General features: G+C 39.6%; 1 protein-coding gene across 14 annotated transcripts in view; it reads left to right on the forward strand.

Moving 5' to 3' along the window:
- FAT3 (FAT atypical cadherin 3) overlaps window positions 1-21677 on the forward strand; it is a 419159-nt gene that overhangs the window by 328745 nt on the left and 68737 nt on the right. For all 14 annotated transcript variants that reach the window (XR_011737022.1, XM_071803302.1, XM_065832545.2 and 11 more), the window contains 4 exons: window positions 4974-5249; window positions 6798-7008; window positions 10118-14191; window positions 20885-21081. Coding sequence is in view for 13 of the 14 variants with exons in the window: in XM_071803302.1 (XP_071659403.1) it covers window positions 4974-5249; window positions 6798-7008; window positions 10118-14191; window positions 20885-21081 (4758 nt within the window). In the remaining variant the exon portion in view is untranslated. The remainder of the gene's footprint in view (window positions 1-4973; window positions 5250-6797; window positions 7009-10117; window positions 14192-20884; window positions 21082-21677) is intronic.

The following is a 21677-nucleotide window of genomic DNA, read 5'->3' on the forward strand; positions in this document are numbered from 1 at the left end:
TGTGTGGCAACACTGTTGAAAGCAATATTAAATCAAAATGGGTTTTCAAAACCCGTACAAAAGCGTAACCTGAGTTTAAGCAATTCAGGCACTTAATAGGTTGTACCACAACATTGTGCCCATACCAAGCAATTAGCCAAGCAGATTCTTCCAGCTTCCAATGACTCTAAAGCAGCTCCTGGCATTTGTCCAGTTTTCACTCAAATACATTTGTGCCTAAACCAAAGGTATTTGTGATGGGCAACATTAAAAACAGCTTTGGAGAGACTTCCTGCGTTAGGTTTTGTCCTGCTTTGGGTTGATTGTATTTCTCTAGGCCTTTCACTTACCATTTTGAACACAAAGTCTTTGCTAATGCTCTGAGTGTTACTTTGCCTAATTTGTAAGCTTGGAGGCCTGTGAATCCTTTATTCGAAACTTGCTTTAACTGTGGGAAATAAGAAATGAGCAGGGAGAAGCAAATCTTTTATAGCGAGGCGCTTGTTCAGACTATAAATTAGGCTCTGCACAAAGGAAGCAGAAGGAGGCAAGCCTGCCTTTCTGGAGCCCGCGACACGCTGGAAAAGATATGAGCTTTCAGGGATAACCAGGCAGAGGCCGCTTTGCTGCATGTTTGCTTTATGAGCGTGGAAAAAAGACTTGCAGCTAATGTTTGTCTATGAAAAGTGGCTTAGTCAGTAACCTTGCACAGTCCTCAGCAAAGAGGAATCCCTACTTAGCAGCAAACAAATAGTAAACATTTCCATTCGTCACCTTTCAGAGGTGTGTTGGGAAACTTTTAAAGCCCGTCTTTGATTTTAGACAATAAGTATTGTCACAGCCTAACACCCCAGGCACCTACACAGTAATAAAAGATATTTATACAATACATCTCATTCTTGCCATATTATCTGTTTGGAAGTAAATATGAAGAAACTATTAAATTACACATACACTGTGAGTCTTCAAGTCCCTTCAGTGGGATAACACTTGATTTTGGATGGTGTAAGACATGCTACAGGCTGGCTAAAGCTTAAGGCTTCAAGAAGCAGAATGTTGGCCCTTTTGAAGTCACTGAGACGTTTATGAGTAGTACCAAGACTTTATGCCTAAGTCTGGGAGCCATTAAACGAATTTGAGTAACTTGCCTCATATTAACGATCCAGTGGAATTCCCCTTGCTCAACATCACGTGTTTGTAGGATCAGGTTTTCTGTGAGCCTGCTGTTCGTGTCAGTGTAACATTGTCTGTTATTAAAGGAAAAAGTTGCCCCGTTTTTAAATAACACCTTACTAGAAGTCATCCTGCTGGAGCAGGAAATCTTCTGCATAGGAAGGTGGCATTTTAAAGTGACCTAGTAAAAGGGGAGTGACCCTTTTAGGCCTGAAATTAAGCCTAAGCATGCAGCCCTGAACTTCATCCCCAGCTTTGCCAATGCACTTCTCATGTGGCTTTGGTTATTCATTTAGGCTTTGCTGCCACACAGTTTTCCTGGGCAAAGGATGGAGATAATAACAGTCACCTGCTCCTCCAAAAGTCTGTAAGGACTGAAGGACTAGTATCTATTAAAATAGCACTTAAAGTCCATTTTATTTTACTTGTTCTTTTTTTTCAGAGCTCCCAAAGCTGTTCAATTTTGAAGAACACAAGAGAGTTCCATTTTCTCCTTTACCACAGTCTGTGAATTTAACAGAGCTCAAATAATCAGTTTTCCTGTATATAATCTAAGTTTATTTTGTTGCAAGGAAAATCCACCCCCCTCTAATAAAGGAGAGACTAATGCTGAAATAACTATTAACTCTTAGGGACTTTGAGGGACAGCTGACAAAAATGAGAAATAACTGCTTTAATAGGAGAAATTTTGAATCAATAATGACCTCTTCATTCATTAGCATCACTAACCCACCGCCTTCCATCTCCAGTTGGAAGTGGCTGTTGAAATGCAGAATATGTAATAAATAATGTGTATTTAAATGTGGATCACTTGACAAATCATTAAAATATTGTCACCTCTGGGGAGGAAGATACCTGCCACTTCAACAGGCACTTCATCAGTTTTACAGTAGGTATGAAGTGAAAGAAAAAAATAACCGTTCTTTTCTGGAAACTACCAAAACAGTTCTAAGTGCATAGTTCCCCGTAAGTTTGATGACCACAGTGAATGAAGACCTCTATTTCTTAATCTTCTCCCTTCTCCATGCCTCCAACTCCCCAGATGCCATCATGGACCATATCTGTGTGTTAAGGCATTAATTTATATCTTTTCCAGTGGTAAGAAATGCTGCTTTCTGAATCCACACTATATTTTCCATAGTCCCATGGCTTACCCTTGGTCTCTGACGCTGTTTCAGTCCCACGCTGTTTTGCTTTATGCAGTCTATTGAAGGCATAAATCACGGAGCTCTGGCTTGCACAGTCACGGTTCAAGCCTTGTGGTGGATGAAGCTTTCCCAATTTCCTAATGATCCCCAAATGCATTGGATATAATGGGAACTGAAACCCAGCACTGGGCTGATCACACATCATGCAAACAAAACAGCATGGAACCAATGTGACAGCACCTTTAAGACACATTGGTGTGCATCTGCACTTATTTTTTAAATAATAGCTTGGGCTTGTAGACAGCAGTGTTAAAAACAGATTCACAGATACAAGCCTGTCCCTCACATGGTGTCTTACTTGTTCAAGGTAGACTGTGTTGTATGAGCTTCAAAAGAATCAAACAGTCTTGGTATTTTCAATCAAATCCATTTGAAAAGTTTTTACTTCTCTATTAGACTATCTAAAATGATACGCGACAAAGATTTTGGCCACTAACTAAAAATGAAATAAATTGTACTGTTGTCTGTGTTAACAATCCAGCAGTAAAATAATCCAGCCATGTTAAAGTGGTACCTGAAAAGGACTGAGGATATCAAAACTGCTTGAGAAGATCCCTTTAAGCATTAAACACTGGTAATCAGATTATCCCCAACTCAGATTGCATGAGTGTCTCCTCCTTACACTAACGAAAAGGGTTCAGCATTGGCTCTATACCCCATAAGAGCTGAAGCCTTTCATTTTAACTTGGTCTTTCTTTATATTATTATGACTGATTTCTTCACATATTTTTCAGATGTGGGTTTGGCTTTTTTTTTAATTCTGCCGATCAGAAACGCATCTTGTATAGCAACAGTAAAAATATAAAAAGCTAAGTAACTCTTCATCATTATTCCAGGCCCAGCAGTGTATATTTTGCCCCAATTTTATTGCTATCTGTCCAAGACTGAAGCATAACTTAATATACATTTCTCCCTACTTCACTCTGGTGTACTATAATCTGGTGAAAATTAAATTGCATGGAATGCGCAGTTGAAGTCCTATGCCATTTAACTTACAGAATATTTTATTTCAGCTGTCTTTTAAACAGTTCCCAGGCTAGTTCATTATGACTGCCGCTTACAATTACTCATATTCCTTCTGGTAATGTGTTCTGCAAACCCTTCCAAATATCATGGAAATGTAAAGTTTCATTTCTCTCTGAGGCCAACATCTGTTTGTGCAATATTGCAGGAAAAATGTAACTGTTAAGAAAGTATCGATGAACGTGAGTTGATCAACTAAAATAATAAAATATTTGCTTAAAAAAGTGCTTTTCAGAACAACAAAGAAAATATTGTGAGGGACGGGTCATGTCTCCCGGTCTTAGGGAAGAGTTCTGTGCATGGCATTTCCCATGTCGTTCATTGGGCCATTTCTTATTTCAAAGCCTTTGAATAAAAAGATTGTTCCATTTCATACACTGTAAAATTAGGCATGTACTTTCACAGGTGTATTCTGCAAAGGATACTTTTTGTTTCCAGTACTGAAAGAGAGGCAACTCTTTGCATTTCGTCTTTCAGTATTACACAGTTTGTCAAGGGCTTTGCTGCCACGCTGCCCAACATAAGCCATAGCATACAAAGTCTGGAAAGCAAATTTTCTCCAGGCAGTGGCTCCTCCTGTGGTGAAAACCACAAAACCTCATCGGACCCACACATGAGGAACCATAGTCACGTAACTGTCCAAAGACAAAGCTTGGAAAATAGTGATTCTTATTACCGGGGGCAGTTTGTGACATCTAGAAATGGGTGTCACAGGCAGCAACAACAGCATCCTGACTGACTTCCCTCTCTCTGAATTTCCTTGGGGGTCAATACAAAGGTGTTAAAGACAGACTTGAGGCAAACGGCACAGCAGTCATTCACATTTTTAGCAGCAGTCCTACCGTTCATAAACTGCAACAGGAAGGAGGAAAATAGGTGTTTGAGGGGAAAGTGAATTAGTTGGCAATAAAGACAAACATCACTGGCAAAGGAAGAGCAAGGATGAAACCATAGGAATAATCCTTCTCTGTCATGAATTCCTTGAGATTACCTGTCCTGGGTGGTACGTATTGATCTGGATGGGCTGGGCTTCTCATCACGTCATCGTTCCTAACACAGCCTAAGGTGTAATGGCAACTTGATGTCTCCACTGCTGTCACAATTTGACATTACTGGTATGTCCCAATGCAATATACGGGGCAGAAAACAGCACAGCATTTAGTCAGATCTTGGTTGTATAAAAAGCAGATTTAAGTAACATGAAAAGTGTTCTTTTATAGCCTTATTAATAGTGAAGGGAAAAGGAAATCCCATAATAGCTCTAGAAGTCTGTTGTAAGCGGAACAGTTACAAGTGACAACAAAATCTTTCCTCTTACCATTGTACAAAGATTATCCAATTTATAGATACTGAAAATATGGACTGCTTTGTCAGGCTCTGAATAGGTCATCTAATTAGGTACATTTTCTCTCTAAAGTGACATCCTTATTATTTATTTCAATCTGGACAGTCAGCATTTGGTATTAGATGTTTCTGAGTCCCACCATAGAGCAGCGTAACATCATCTGAAGTAAAATTATGTTTCTCTAGGTGCCTATTCAGTAATCTAACTAGACTTCAATAACTTCATAATTTTTTTATTAACTTCAGGTTCATATCAAAGTATTGGATAACAATGATAATGGCCCAGAATTCTCTCAGCCAAGTTACGACGTCACCATTTCAGAGGACATACTGCCTGATACTGAAATTCTGCAAATTGAAGCTATAGACAGAGATGAAAAGCATAAGTTGAGCTACACTATTCACAGCAGCATCGATACAGTCAGCATGAGAAAATTCAGAATTGATCCCAGCACTGGGGTGCTCTATACTGCTGAGAGATTAGACCATGAAGCTCAAGATAAGCACATCCTTAATGTCATGGTAAGAATTCAGTATTAACTTGGCTGAGGACACAATCAGGTGCAGATGTGCCTTAGTCTTTGCATGAGCAAAAGACTCAGTACAGTAAGTAGTCATTAATTTCATCTTGCATGCCCTGCTGTGTATTTCTTTTTTACATTTTTTATTTGGGCTTTTAGGGAAACATTGTGAATTCATTGTGTACAATATGATATGATTTTCTGTCTCAATGGAGAGCATGCAGGAAATTATTTAATCTCTTGGCATCTGGTCCTCTCACTCAAGGTAATTTTCAGAGTTTCTGAGTGAGGCTGAAAGTTATTTGAGAAGTTATTCACAGGGAGATAACTACTTTCTTTTCATAGAGAATACTACAGCCTTTCTGAATGAAAGTCTCATTTTGAGTTTAGTTCTATGGATTTATTTCAGTATATAAACTGTTGATATACAAAATAGCTTTCATCTACATTTCCAAATGTTTGGGTATGCTCAAAAAAATAATTACCTTTTTTTTGTTCATTGTGACTAAATTACAGAACATAACTCTGTCTGTTTTCAAGTGATGATTGTATATTACAGACTGGAGGTTAATTAAGAAAAAAAAAATCTGTGTTAGTTTAAACATTGTAGTCTGCTATTTTCTTTAACCTCTGAAGGAACAACTCATGATGTATTTGCTATGGGGCCATCTTTGGGTGGGGAACCCTCGGAATCATGGAGCTGCTGTGAGATTCAGCAAGCAGGAGCTGAGTGGGGTCTCAGCTCGCAGAGAATCAAGCTGCAAGTCCTTTGGCAAACAGGCTAAGAAATAAATGTAAACTGAGTCACAGAGAGCCATGACTGATGGATATAATTTCCTGGTGTTAGGTTTTGGTCTCCATGTGATACAATGTTTTTTTTTTTTCTTTGTTTAAGAACCAAACATTTGGGGATTGTGTTGACAGGCTGATCAGTGTAGCAGTGCTGAGATATTTTATGTGGAGTTGAGAGAGGTGTGATAAATGAGACCTCAGTTAGGAGTGCTCAGCACTTCTTGAGGTAATTCCTACTCTTCTTACCATTGGTATCATCATTTCAAAAAGGTGTGCCAATAGATAAAGATGAGGAAGTCCATTGGCACTAGACATGACTGATTGTAGTGGGTGAAATCGTTTGTAGCTCTTTGAAAGACAGAGCAACGGGCAAGTTGTATTTGCCTCTGTGCTGTAAAGCAGGGAATGGCAGGGAAAAGGCATGATCATTTAGCATGTGTTTAAAAAAGGTATTTCTTGCAAACCTTAAACCAAATTTGTCATATGGTTGCCACTTTAAAAATTCACGTTATGATTGTTAGTTGACATGCATTTTTTCACAAGTGAAAAAAAATTTCCTAAAGTCTTCCTGTTTCTTTAATTTTACTATCTACCATCTTGCACAGGAATTTATTTTAGACTGTTCTTTGGTACAAATGGATTTTTTTATTATTTTGTATTAAATATAACTGAAAGTACTGTTAGCACTCAAATCCATAATATTTATGAAGTTTTACTAGATGGATATCAAGATGTGTATTATGCACTTATTCTATAGGTCCGAGATCAAGAATTCCCTTATAGAAGAAACCTGGCCAGAGTCATCATAAATGTGGAAGACTCCAATGATCATAGTCCGTACTTTACCAGCCCGTTATACGAAGCCTCAGTGTTTGAATCAGCAGCAGTTGGATCTGCAGTGTTGCAGGTTACAGCTTTGGACAAAGACAAAGGAGAAAACGCAGAGCTTATCTACACTATTGAAGCAGGTTAGGACAGAGGCTGAAAATGTAGCAACATGATTCATGCCATACACAGAACAGTTCTGTGATGGTGATCTGTCTTGACACACAAGTCAGCTTCTTCTGTCTACCTTCTCCTGTAGAGCTTAGCAAAGGAGACACATCATTGGTTGTGGTTTTTGTTTGTGTTGTTGTTGTTGTTGTTGTTGTTATTATTATTATTATTATTATTATTATTATTATTATTATTATTATTATTATTATTATTATTATTATTATTATTTTGAAGCAATATTACACCAAACTTGTCAGAACAGAATCTCATTCACATTCACTAGGTGGTTACAGAGGTTTTACCTCTAAGTCACTGGTTCAAAACCATGACAGACGATAGTTATTGAAAGCTACAGCCAGTGACTCGTTTTCGGGTTGCTGGCTTCAGTCTAGTATACAGTGGAGCCTCCATAAACAAACACCACAACAGCTGGTATGTCCGGGCATCTTTGCTGGTGTTTGGATCAGAGGAGCATGGAGATTAACACCAGGGCTATGCTAAAAACTTCTGCCAGCAGAGCCATACCATTTTAATGGCACAAGGTCTCTTGAAACTAAGGGAGGGCAAGGGAGGGCAGATTAAAATAGCTTTTACTTTTAAGCTCTGCATATTTACATTCACCACATAGTCTGTACCAGCAAAAGCAACCCTCTGCCGGTGCAATAGCACGGTCATGAGAAATTTGCATTATCTCTGTTGCACATGTGAATGAATGTAGCTTTCTCCAGCTCATATGGATCTGAAGTTAGGAATTATCTCTGAGTTAAGCCATTAACATGTATACAACAGGGATGCCTGGAAAAAAGAGACGAAGTACTAGAAGTTTGCAACCTTTGAAATTTTTAATGTTTCATTTCTAGTTTGTTGGTTTTTGGGTTTTTTTTTAGTAATATGAATCGTTCCATTGCAATAATAGAAAAACTTGAAACCTATATTACCCTAAAAAGAAGCTCAGGTTCCTGGGGCAATGTTTTTCAAGACTGTTCCCAGCCTTTTCTTGACACTTTATTACTATTACAGGCTACAACCCACGCACCTATAAGTGCCACCACACTGTAAAGCACAACCTGACACAGTAGGAGTATGGCTTCCATACAGTGGTAATAGAATCATACGTGATGCAGACAGAGAATTATGTTGATTGGAAAGGATGCTTTAGCTATTAGATGGTCCTTTTTTGTCTGCATGGTTTTCTCTTTTCTGGAGGGTCTCTTCCGTTGCAACCTGTTTCTGTTTCATCAAGAGCTCTCCCTGCAGTGTCAGACTTCAAACTTCCATTTACTGAAAGCCAGACACACTCCCAGTTTTATCATCCACTTATGTTCCCATCTCATATACACCCAAATTCATTCTTCTGCTGTTGTAGTATCTGTGATCCATAAAATCTGCAGTTGAGGAAACTGGTATTAGTGGTGGCGTTCAGATTGTACACAGCCCTTTCATTCAGGGCAATTACATCACCTCACACGTGAAGAAAGCAATTGTTAAAGAAAGTTGCTTTTGTGTAATTTCATAAGAAATTCCTAAAGGAGAAGAACCAGCTTTGGCATTATACGAGGCAGTCAGTGGGTAAAAATTATTTGTATTAGCAAGCACTGACAAAATAACTACAGCAGTATTTGTAGTGTCTGCAAATGTGACAGATACTGTGATCTTTATGAGAAGTTGTAGCTCTGGCAGAATCTCAGCTCCTCAGTGAATAGTAGTTTTTGTTTTAGCTAATGGAGTAAACTTTACTGATCTGAAAGGATGGCTATAAATAGAAAGCCACTACCAGTATTGAACTACATACAGTAGTATGCTGAGTAGTACATAGCTTAAATTAGCCTCCAAGCTCCAGAATTTAGAACAGATAGTGAATCACATCTTAAAAATAGTTCACGTCGTTTAGGATTCCATGTATTTGGTATTCCAGCTACAATTTTCGCATTTACTGCTCTGTGCACAGCATCTGTAACAATCACCATTAAAGGAAAATTTCTTGTTTATCACCAGTTGCCTCAGACATATTTCTCTCCAGGTCATGGATGGATGCCTGCCTGTAGACTGAAAGTAGTTCTGGATTTTAAAGAGTAAATTACAATAGAAGGAACATGTTATAGTGATTGGAATCCCTGTAACTCACTCATTACATGCTGTTTGTGTTTAGAATCAAATTCAGAAAAAGAGTCTGTATGCTTATACATGTCCCATACACACACAGCATCCTGTACTTTAGGCAGACACTCAAGCAACCAGCAAAATAGAGATTGCCAAATAAAGATGATCCCTAATTACAGGGTAAGGATACATATCAAAAGTTTTGAATCTATCTTGCTAAAGAAGAGATTGGCAAAAACACTAAAAAGAAAAAAAGACCCCAAAGAAGGTCCTTGATCCAAACTCACTGTTTTCACCTTTTATGCAGCCACTAGTATCCCTGCTTTCATGTTGTAACAGGCATTTCATGACATTTTCTGCTAAATCTCATTCATCTGGATTCATCCTCCTCAGAGATCATATGATAAACCTTTGTGCCACAAGATACTTGAATGTCTTTTCTCTGCTATTTGTTCTGTTTTATTTTTGTAAATGCCACTTTAACCTTCTTATATTCAGTTCTTAGAGGCTTGAGCTACTGTAATCTTCTCTACGGTTGCTTAATAACCCCTTCAATTAGGAGCCTGAGTTGTTATCCATTTGTCATGTAATTGGCTTGTTAGCCTCTGATCTAGTTTCTTTGCCTTAGGTGTACATGTATTTGACTAATTCCCTTAATTTAGGGATGCTTTTTCCTACTTCAGTAGGATGTACAGGCAGCACTTGCTCAGATGTTGATCCTCAGAATCAAGATATAGATAGCAGCACCTGCGTTTCTGAAAGTTTGAACACCTCTACCGTCCATTGAGGTACCTGATTTTCAGAAAGGAAGGCTAGAAGGGCTTTTAGAATTATTTTATGTTGTTGAGGTGGTTTTTTGTTTTGGTTAGGTTTTTTTTCAGTAACCGCCTTTAACAAATTGCAACTAATTGCTCTGGATTTTAATTATCGTTAAGTGTGCTGTATTTAATTTCTAACTTGCTCCCAATATTTGTGTTTTAGGAAATACAGGAAACTCATTCAAGATTGAACCAGTTTTAGGGATCATTACATTACAGAAGGAACCAGACTTAACCACAATGGGACAGTTTGTTTTGTCAGTCAAGGTGACTGATCAAGGTTCTCCACCACTGTCTGCAACAGCAATTGTGCGGATATCTGTGACGATGGCAGATAACTCCCACCCAAAGTTCACTCTCAAAGAATACCAAGCAGAGGTTAATGAAAATGTGGATATTGGTACTTCTGTCATCTCTCTCTCTGCAATCAGTCAGTCCACATTAGTTTATGAGGTCAAAGACGGGAATATGGATGGAGTCTTCACTATAAACCCGTATTCTGGAGTGATCACCAGTCAAAAGACCCTTGATTATGAAAGAGCTTCCTTCTATCAGATCATTGTACAGGCAACAAATATGGCAGGCATGGCATCGAATGCCACTGTGAACATTCAGATTGTTGATGAAAATGATAACCCACCAGTTTTCCTCTTCTCTCAGTACTCAGGCAGCATAAGCGAAGCCGCTCCTGTAAATAGCGTAGTCCGGAGTGTGAATAACAGTCCCCTGGTGATACGTGCCACTGACGCTGACAGCAACCAGAATGCTCTGCTTGTCTACCAGATTGTTGAATCGACTGCAAAAAAATATTTCACGGTAGATTCCAGCACAGGTGCAATCAGAACAATTGCGAATTTAGATCATGAAACAATAGCCCACTTCCACTTCCACGTGCATGTTAGAGACAGTGGGAACCCCCAGCTTACAGCAGAGAGCCCAGTTGAAGTGACCGTCGAGGTGACTGATGTCAATGACAACCCACCAGTGTTCACCCAGGCTGTGTTTGAGACAGTCTTGCTCCTGCCCACATATGTTGGTGTTGAGGTTCTCAAAGTCAAGGCTACAGACCCCGATTCAGAAATCCCTCCTGAACTAACATACAGTCTAATTGAAGGCAATATGGACCATTTTTTAATTGATTCGACCACAGGAGTACTCACCATTAAAAACAATAGCCTCTCCAAAGACCATTATATGCTAATAGTAAGAGTATCCGATGGGAAGTTTTATAGCACTGCTATGGTGACAATAATGGTAAAAGAAGCCATGGATAGTGGGCTCCATTTCACACAAAATTTTTATTCCACTTCTATCTCAGAAAACAGCACCAATATTACAAAGATCGCTGTGGTGAATGCTGTTGGTAACCGCCTCAATGAGCCTTTGAAATACAGTATACTAAACCCAGGCAACAAATTTAAAATCAAATCCACCTCAGGAGTCATTCAGACAACTGGCATCCCCTTCGACCGAGAGGAGCAAGAGCTGTACGAGTTGGTGGTGGAAGCAAGCCGTGAACTGGATCATCTTCGTGTCGCTCGAGTGGTGGTGAGGGTTTACATTGAGGACATAAATGACAATGCCCCAGTGTTTGTAGGGCTTCCGTACTATGCTGCTGTGCAAGTCGATGCTGAGCCTGGTACTCTGATATATCGAGTGACAGCTGTTGACAAAGATAAGGATGAAAATGGTGAGGTGTCCTATCTTCTGAAGGAAGACTATGGACATTTTGAAATTGATAGGGGAACTGGCAGCGTCACTTTGAAAGAAGCTTTCAATTCTGATTTATCTAATATAGAGTATGTGGTTGTCATTCTTGCAAAAGATGGCGGTAACCCCTCATTGTCTGCTTTGGTAGAGCTCCCCATTACGATTGTTAACAAAGCGATGCCTGTGTTTGACAAGCCCTTCTATACAGCTTCTGTGAATGAAGATGTAGAAATGCACACACCAATTTTAAGCGTAAACGCAACCAGCCCAGAAGGCCAGGGTATCATTTATATCATTGTTGATGGAGATCCCTACAACCAGTTCAATATTGACTTTGATACTGGAGTTCTGAGTGTCATCAGCCCACTGGACTATGAAATAAATTCTCTTTTCAAGCTGATGGTGCGAGCCAGCGATGCCCTGACTGGCGCTCGAGCTGAGGTCACTGTGGACCTGATCGTTAATGATGTGAATGATAATCCTCCACTTTTTGATCAGTCATCTTATAATGCTACTTTGTCTGAAGCATCTTTGATTGGGACTCCAGTACTGCAGGTTGTTGCTCTTGATGCTGACTCTGACAATAACAAACTTGTGCAGTATCAGATAGTCCAGGACACCTTCAACAGCACAGACTATTTTCATATAGACAGCAGCAGTGGCCTAATTCTGACAGCCCGGATGCTGGATCATGAACTCATACAGCAGTGCAGCTTGAAAGTCAGAGCAACCGATAACGGGTTCCCACCACTAAGCAGTGAGGTTCTTGTTAGTATCTCCATAACGGATATGAATGACAACCCTCCAGTTTTTAACCAGTTAATATATGAATCATATGTGAGCGAACTGGCACCTCGAGGTCATTTTGTGACTTGCGTCCAAGCCTCTGATGCTGACAGCTCTGATTTTGACAGGCTGGAGTACAGCATCCTATCGGGAAATGATCGAACCAGTTTTATCATGGACAGCAAGAGCGGTGTTATCACCCTTTCCAACCATCGCAAACAGAGAATGGAGCCCATGTACAGCCTAAATGTCTCTGTGTCAGATGGTCTGTTCACCAGCACCGCTCAGGTGCACATTCAGATCCTCGGGGCCAACCTCTACAGCCCTGTCTTTTCGCAGAGCATTTACGTTGCAGAGGTTAGAGAAAACGCTACTCCTGGAACTAAGGTGATCCACGTGAAGGCAACAGATGGGGATTCAGGTGTATATGGCCAGATAAGCTACTCCATAATAAATGACTTTGCCAAGGACCGATTTTTGATTGATAGCAATGGACAGATTCTGACAACTGAGAGGTTAGACCGGGAGAACCCGCTGGAAAGTGATATCGGCATATTTTTGAGAGCCCTCGATGGAGGTGGCAGGACCACATTTTGCACTGTGAGAGTGATAGTAGTGGATGAGAATGACAACGCTCCCCAGTTTATGGCAGTTGAATACAGAGCAAGTGTCAAAGCAGATGTTGGGAAAGGTTACTTGGTGACCCAAGTGCAAGCAGTAGATCCAGATGCTGGAGCCAATTCCAGAATTACCTATTCTCTGTATAGTGAGGCCTCCGTTTCTGTAGCTGATCTGCTTGAAATAGATCCAGACAATGGATGGATGGTCACCAAGGGTAGCTTTAACCAGCTGAAAAACACTGTTCTGTCCTTCTTTGTCAAAGCAATTGATGCTGGCATTCCTGTAAAGCATTCACTCATTCCTGTCTACATCCATGTTTTGCCTCCAGAAACAATTTTACCTTCCTTTTCTCAACCCCAGTATTCTTTTACCATAGCAGAAGACACCCTCATAGGTAGTACGATTGACATTCTGCATGTTTTGCCTAATCAGGGTGCTTTGTATAGCACAGTTAATGGTGAGCTGACTGAAAACAACAAAGATGGGGTTTTCATCATAGAGCAAGACACAGGGCTCATTAAACTGGATAAGAGACTTGACCACGAGACTAATCCTGCTTTTCACTTCAAAGTTGCAGCAACCATTCAGTTAGACAAAGTAGACATTGTGTTGACTGTGGATGTGGAGGTTAAGGTATTGGATGTAAACGACAACAAGCCCATGTTTGAAACAGCAAGCTATGATGCTATAATAATGGAAGGGATGCCTATAGGAACAAAACTTATGCAAGTTAAAGCAGTTGATGCAGACTCAAGTGCAAATGGGCAGGTCACCTATACACTTGCGGTGGAATCAGAGCTAGAGAAGATCACAGAAGCATTCACCATTGACAGCAACAGTGGCTGGATCAGCACACTGAAGGATCTGGACCATGAGAAGGATCCTGCTTTCACCTTTGCAGTGGTGGCCTCAGATCTGGGGGAAGCTTTATCCTTGTCATCAACCACCTTGGTCTCGGTTACTGTGACAGATATAAATGATAACGCACCCGTCTTTGAACATGAGGTGTACAGAGGGTCAGTGAAGGAGAGTGACCCTCCAGGGGAGGTTGTGGCTGTCCTTAGCACCTGGGATGAAGACACATCTGATGTCAACCGACAGGTTAGCTACCATATTACAGGTAAGAAATAACTTGCATGCTTTCTTCCTAAAACCAGCTTTGCTGAAGAACTGTTCATGTATCCACTTTTAAGTGAATGTTTAGCAAAGTTTCAGCTAAATTATCACTGTGAATCAGACAAATGCACCTCTCTTTGATTTTTATTTTTTTAATTTGAACAAAATTTGCAACAACTAGCAAAACTGAAAAGAGGGGGAGTATGTGTGTGTCTGTCTGCCCAGGTTATTCTCTCTCTAATTTACAAGATTAATGCCTCATGGTTTGCTAAATGCAATGTAGTGTGACCCATCAACCCATAATAATTGATGTGTCAGCTTGGAAATCATCATGACAACGTTTCAGCCAAGGGAAGTAAAACCTTCTATTCTTAAGAAGAAAATCCTTATACTTCCAAACATTTAAAATATTTTGAAATAGCATTTTTTCTTTTGAGATAGGAAAGTGCATGCAGGAGCCACTTTGAAATACCACTATTTATGGGGAGGGGAGAGCAATTAAACAATTTTACATTGGAAGGAGTGGGGGGATGCCATTTCTTATCAGCACAGATTTCTGGCCACAGAAACAGTAAACCACTTAGAAAGTTGTACACAGCATAAGGAAATTTTGATTACATTACTAACATATTTTTCGAAGTGTGGTAACACTGCTCTTTCCTATTGTGCAATATTTATTACCATTTTTTCTCCTAGATTCAGACTGTTTTTTCTGTATCTTACAAGCGATGGGGTGCTGCAGTTATTTTCCTGCCTACAGCTTGCATTCTCCAATAGATTTTGTCAGGGAACAACTTGATCACTCCCTCCAGACCTTCACCATCCAAGAGCTAATATTAATTGCATAGTAATAATGGGATTATTGGACAAATTGATATTTTTCTGGCTGTGTAGTATTAGGATTACAGAAAACTGCATGTAAGCAGCAGGCTATGGGCAAAAATGACTTAACTGACTGGATAACACCGTGTATATTTTGCTCTGGAGGGTAAGAATCCTACTTCTTCATTAGTTATCAAATTGGAAGTGGCTGTGGGATCATGTGTAGGGAAAGGTGTGATGGCTCAATTAGCCATATGTTATCCGTGTTACTCATCAGAAGTAGCACCATTTTCAAAGCAGCCAGAAATACATTCTGACTGTTTACTTGAAAGTCTGGATTCAGTTTAAAGGTTTGCAAAGACTATGTGCTTATAGTGTGATGTGTTATAGGACGTTAGAAGTAGAGGCAAAAATAATCCTGTGGCTAAAGCACAGGATTTGGAGGCTTTGGGCAAGGTGCGTGAGCTGCTATTTCCACAGTTTTCAGACAGCTAAAAGCAAATAAGCAGTGCCTCATCCTAGAGATTTTGTGGTATTTGAAGGAGTTTTGGGATCCTGGTATAGAAAGTGCTGTAGGAAATGCAAATTCTTCATGTTTGTAATAAAGATAGTTAGTGCATCGTGACCATTAGATAAAGGTACTGTTTTCTCTTTGTTTTGGAGTCTTTCGGTCATCTCCCATAATTAATGATGCTTTTAGTTACATCATAATCATAGCATCAATCACAGAATCACAGAATAGTTTGGGTTGGAAGGGACCTTCAAAGCTCATCCAGTCCAAACCCCTGCCATGAGCAGGGACATCTTCACCAGATCAGGTTGCTCAGAGCCCCGTCCAGCCTGGTCTGGGATGTCTCCAGGGATGGGGCATCCACCACCTCTCTGGGCCAGGGTTTCAACAGCCTCATTGTAAAAAATTTCTTCCTTATTTCTAGCCCAAACCTCCCCTCCTTTAGTTTAAAACCATCACCCCTTGTCCTGTCACAACAGGCCTGCATTGCTGGCTAATGTCCAGCTTTTCATCAAATCTCTCTGCTATTAATTTAGTAATAACTGGACTTTTAAATAGTAACTGTCACATCTGACTCAAAAGTTATAGATCATTCCACACCTTAATTTGTATCACAGTTCAAAATTTCTCAGATATTTTGCTGGTATTTTCTTTTCTAAAAAAACATTAGATGGCAAAGCCCAAAACTTTCTCTAATGCCTGCTGTACAATTACTGAAGTGTATGAGCTCAGAAATTCCACTGTCTTTTAATATATCCTTTGAATTTGGGAAATGCACAAGGAGAAATCAGATTATTTTGATTAAAATGTCAAAATGTATTAAAGTATCATTTAACTAGCAAAATAGTCTGTTCACACTTTACCCCAAGTTGAGCTCAGGAACTGCACTTGACTATTTCGTGGACTCAAATTAGCCACATGATTATTCAAATGCCGTTGCTTTCTGGGGGCATTTTGAGCCATAGAAACTTCTGCAAATACAATAAGCAAACTCTGAGAAAAAGTGGGACACAGACAAAAAGGCTGAAGAAAACAAATTATGAGAATGACATGTGGATCTACCAAAACCAGCTTTGTGCAAATGTGCCTGTAGAAAAGTAGCACACAGAAGATAGATGGAAAATGTCATCATTTCGGAGAGGAAAGCAATAAACAGTCCGGATCAGATATGATCAGTGAAGAGCCCTTCGCACTCTTTTGAAAAGTGCAAACACTTACGGCATATTTTTGGTCAACTTTGAAAAGTTTTAGACACATTCTGGTGGATAAATACATATTCTGGCAAGTAGTTGCCATTTTCAAATCCACCTTCATCTGCATTTTATGGTGCGGAAAATATTTTGCACTTACCCTTATTTGTTTGATAGCAATGGGAGATGTTCACAAAGGGAAACTACCATATACAAATCTTAATAGAAAATGGGAAAAAAAAATCAATAGGAAGTTCTGATGGCACAAATGCACTTAGTGAACACAGTAGTTTTCTTTTGAAGGCTCATTTCAGGTCATTGTCTATATCATTTGAGCCAGTTTGGCTAAAATCAGGGCTCTGCTGATGTTTAGCTAGGGTGTTTAGCCAGCCCAGATCCAGCCAGATATTACTGAGATTTAACAGTGGTAAACTAATAAAAGCCAGAAAAATAATGTCATTTGCCAAGACTTTGGTACAGGAAAGGGCTTTGTGTTCCTCAGTGATGTTAATTAGGATGATGATGTTAATGAAAGGACAGGCAACAGTCTTTAAGCTTGGTTCAGCTGAATACGGAGAAGATGGACAGTGTGTTTTGGAAGACAGAGCTGGTATTGTACCCAGTAGGTTTTTTGCTGGGTTGATTTTATGATTGCCCAGTATGAGCAAAGTGACATTTTTTGTTTGTTTTTATTTTATATTTGAGATCTTGGAGCTCTGGAGAAGCGGATGTTTCAGTATTTGGGGAGAACTTGTGCTGCAGGCTGAAGAACAGCATCTGCATTTTCCGATAGTAAAGCTAAGAGGATTGGGTTTATCATTTTGGCAGCTCAATAAACATGCAACATCTTAAACTGGGGGTGAGGGATAAATCTATTGATTTTATGTGATGTAAATGCCTGAAGTTCTAATTGGGAATTGAAAGTATCTAAATAAATGCATAAATATAAGAGAGAAACTAAATAAATCAGTAAATATTCAGTTCCCCCTCCCCGATTGGGACATTACACTGAAAACTGATACTGTTGGCTTCTAGTTTTCACTTCCCTTTTAGCCGTTAGAATTCCCCCTGTGTGTGCTTTAGTAATGATGTGTGTCAGGATTTGTTTATTTTGGATCACTGTGTCTCTGCATTTCATTTGTATCTGGCTGTTTTCTTTCTTTACTTAAACTTGAGCTTGATTTGGCTTTGTACTATTTGCTGACTAGGGAGGGAGAGCATTAGTTAAACTTCAAGTAACAAAAGATAAAAGATAATGCTGCTTCTTTTAGCCTCAAAGCCTTTCTCAAAAGTTACTGGAGTGTCTTTTGTAGCTGGCACTTCACTGTTTTGACATTCAGAGTAGAACATAAGAAAACTGCCAAAAGATTTTAAAGAATGCATTAATACATGTAGTCAGGAGGCTTCAGTTTAGTAAAGCTACATTATTCAGAGCAAAAAACTAATTAATTACAACACCCATAGGAAACTGAATCTGCTTACATATATTAGTGAAAAAGTTAATTAATCACTGCAGAATGAGATCTGTGTCAAGACATACATATAAGTACTAGAAAATGGTTCCCTGGGCCACAATGTGGATTTTTTTTGTGTTTCCTTTTGTAAGGATGTTTCCTTGATGGTATTTTAGCGTTTACATCTCATTATTTCTGTTACACTTTATAGTACGACTTCCACCTTTGTCTTCCATCAACAAAGCGTATCACCAGTCCTGAGAAGCAAAAAAAAAGTGAAAGGTAGCACTAATAAAAAAGGCATGCAGATAAACTGTTACACATGTTCACTGATTATTGCACAGGCTTCTTGGTCGTTTAAATTGATCCTTTTCTAGTGGAGTAAAGGGGGGGAAAAGGCATCCCAAGGACCTTTTTTTTATACATACTCCTGAAATTCCTATGTATGATTTAAAAGCCATTCCATCAACAACAAAGCAGCAGTGATTTTAAAATTGCTCCAAGCTAGTGTTACTGCCAGCCATAAAAGCCACCAGCTGATTTTAATTAGATTTTACCTTTCCTCTTTTCTTAGCAATAGGATACCCATACCTTGAGTGTATAGCTTCATAGTTGGTTGGGACAGTTAATAATTTCCTTTTACAAAAGGACTAATATGCAGGAAAGCACTGATTGATATCACTAAGCTAAATAAGAATATTGGAGACCTTTTTTTATTAATGGTTTACAACATTAAACTCACTATGACAAGATTACAGCCTTTTATAAAGGAGAGTGAAGCTTTTGTATGCAGGTTTTGAACTGAGTAGAGAAAATTTAATGGCAATTAGCAGGGGTCTACCTTTGAAGTCACATTAAGACTCAAGTCAATAGAGAGGTTCTTGTTGCCTTGAATTGTATTCAGATCTGGCCTGTAGTGCACATCGACATACTGTGTAACCCTATTTGGGAGAAATGTGTGTTTATATCACACCACTGATTAAACAAGGTTTAACAGAGTCCTCTGATGATTATTGCAGACTGTCGTAGAAATCAGGAGGAAAACTGAGATCTACTTGGTTTTGTGATCGAAAAAGGTGATTTTCTAGCAACAAAAAATATCTGTGTTTGATATGTCAGTTTTGTGCTCTATGTGATTAGAGGACCGTTTATAATTATAATGCAAATCTGGCTAATTTTCTGGAAATCTTATTCATTACAACATGCTTTTTTGACACAGTTACAGCTATCACAAATGGTGATGCCTAACAAGAAAGATTTACCCAGCCTGTCTCAACTGACTTAGTTTTCATATTAAATAGAAACCAGTCTATCTTGTCACTGGTAGCTCATGAAGAAGGCATACATTACAGCCTGTGACCTCTTTTCTGGTTTTTGATGTAGAAAGGAGGTATGAAATGTGCTTTACACTTTTTTTTTTCTTGGTTTTAAGCTCAGTTTCAAGTTCAGATCTTCTCTGCCTTGTTTTTTTTTTGCTAAGAAGATCCCTGGGAACTGACAGAATTGTGACACCAGAAGCAACAACAGTGACACCTAATCGCTTGACAGCAGAGGCAGCTCAAATAAATTCAGCTTTGGATTTTTATTTTTTAAATACTTATTACTCAATCATTCAACACAAGTACTGGATCCCATGACACATCTTAAGACCCTGAATAAGTTGTAAGCAGAAGTAGACCAGCATGCTTGACATTCTTCAGCCTGTTACAAGAAAGAATAAACATTCCTTTAATACCTTTATGCCACTTTTATGCATGAGAAACGTGGAAAATAGTTCTCAGATTGCATTTCTGCATGGGAGAGCACAGGAGAAGGCTTAATATGGTGGAGAAAGCTAATATTGAGTTAGCTGGAATTAAAGTTCACCCAGGGGACCAGCGTGATGCGTTTTTCCATGTCCTCACTCACTTTCTGTAGGACAGTTTCCTGAGGACAGTGTGAATCAAATCTTTCCCTCTCCCAACCTGCTTTTGCCACCAGTCAATGTAATGATGTGGAAGAGCAACCCTGCCCGGTTCAGTGTCAGTGCTGCAGCAAGATAAAAAGCTGTTCTGCTTGGTCTCCTGCGCTCCTTTTGCCAGCTCTCACTCTCAGATACATTTGATCTAATTATACTGCTTATCTTTCAGCTGCTCCTCAAATGACCTCTTGTTAGGACTATTTAATACTAATGTGTCTTCCTGTGTCATGTAAACTTTTTTCAAAACTAGAATTTTAATGAGCAGAAGAGCAGCGCAGCTGTATGATAAAGCTTTCATTAGAGGATTCCTTAATAGAACCCACTTCCAGTCCTTGATTGCATAATCAACAGCTAATGAAATTGTCTTGGTAACAAGAGCTACGGTGTATTACATCCTCTCCCGAGACTAAGTGGAAAGACAATTGTACCAGCCTGAGAGGACTATTGATTGTTCACAGTTTGAATTTGATTGCCCTTACGGGGAACTAAACAAGAGATCATCTTCAGCTCTGCTAAATGGATTTTGTTTCCAGTGGCAGTTATTGGTTCAGGTTCACACAAGGCATTCGGGGGACAATAAACACAGGGAGTGTAATCTTGTAACAGATTTCCTGAGTCTGAGTGTTTGGAAGCTCTGATCACAGTAAAACAAATGACGGCTGCTTGGTTTGGGTCCTCTGCAATGTGTCTGTGTGTTTAACCGCGATGGGAGCTCTGAAGGGATGCCCCAGCCCGTGGTGTGTTGCTTGTCTCCTTGCAGGAGGGAATCCCAAAGGCAAGTTTGCTCTGGGACTGGTGCAGAATGAGTGGAAGGTTTATGTTAAAAGGCCTCTAGATCGGGAAGAGCAAGACGTTTATTACCTGAACATCACCGCCACTGATGGCCTCTTTGTAACCCAAGCTGCTGTGGAAGTGACCGTCACCGATGTTAATGATAATAATCCAGTTTGTGAACAGGTGAGTTAGCAACACCAACAGCAATTGACTGTTGTGTTAAAGTGATGGTTTCCCTATGGGTGTCCCTGCTGTTGACAGATTTCACAGGTGATGCTCATTTTCATCTTCAAGGTCTTAGTTAAAGAATCTGGAGTGATCTGTGAGAGGAGCAGAAGAAAACAGTCCTGTGAAACCAAGATGGAAGGATAGTGGTCTAGTAAAGGTAGCAAAGGAGTCTTGTCCATGGTGGCCTTAGTTGTCTTTAGAAAATATGAAGCATTGTCAGGTAGCACTGGGCAGGCAATCCTCCCCTGCAGAAAAAAATGTGCTTTCCCTTCACGAACCAACATAGAAATGCCTTCAATGTAGTTTAACTTCAGTCTTCCTGAACCTGGCAGGTAAGAGACCCTCTCGAAAAGTCAGATGAAAGCAGCTTGCTCTGTTGTTGTCAGGCGTGCATTCAGTGTGGCCTGACTGTGGTTTTCACAGCACTAGCTGGGTGGCTAATGTGGGAAACTGATATTACTGCAATAGAAAGGTCTGTGTGAAAGAAATGATACAATAAAACCCAGAGTTCCTTAATGGTACTCGTGCACAGAATCTTTTGTATACGTGTC

This window comes from Patagioenas fasciata, chromosome 1 (genome assembly GCF_037038585.1).
Source record: "Patagioenas fasciata isolate bPatFas1 chromosome 1, bPatFas1.hap1, whole genome shotgun sequence".
Lineage (NCBI taxonomy): Eukaryota > Metazoa > Chordata > Aves > Columbiformes > Columbidae > Patagioenas > Patagioenas fasciata.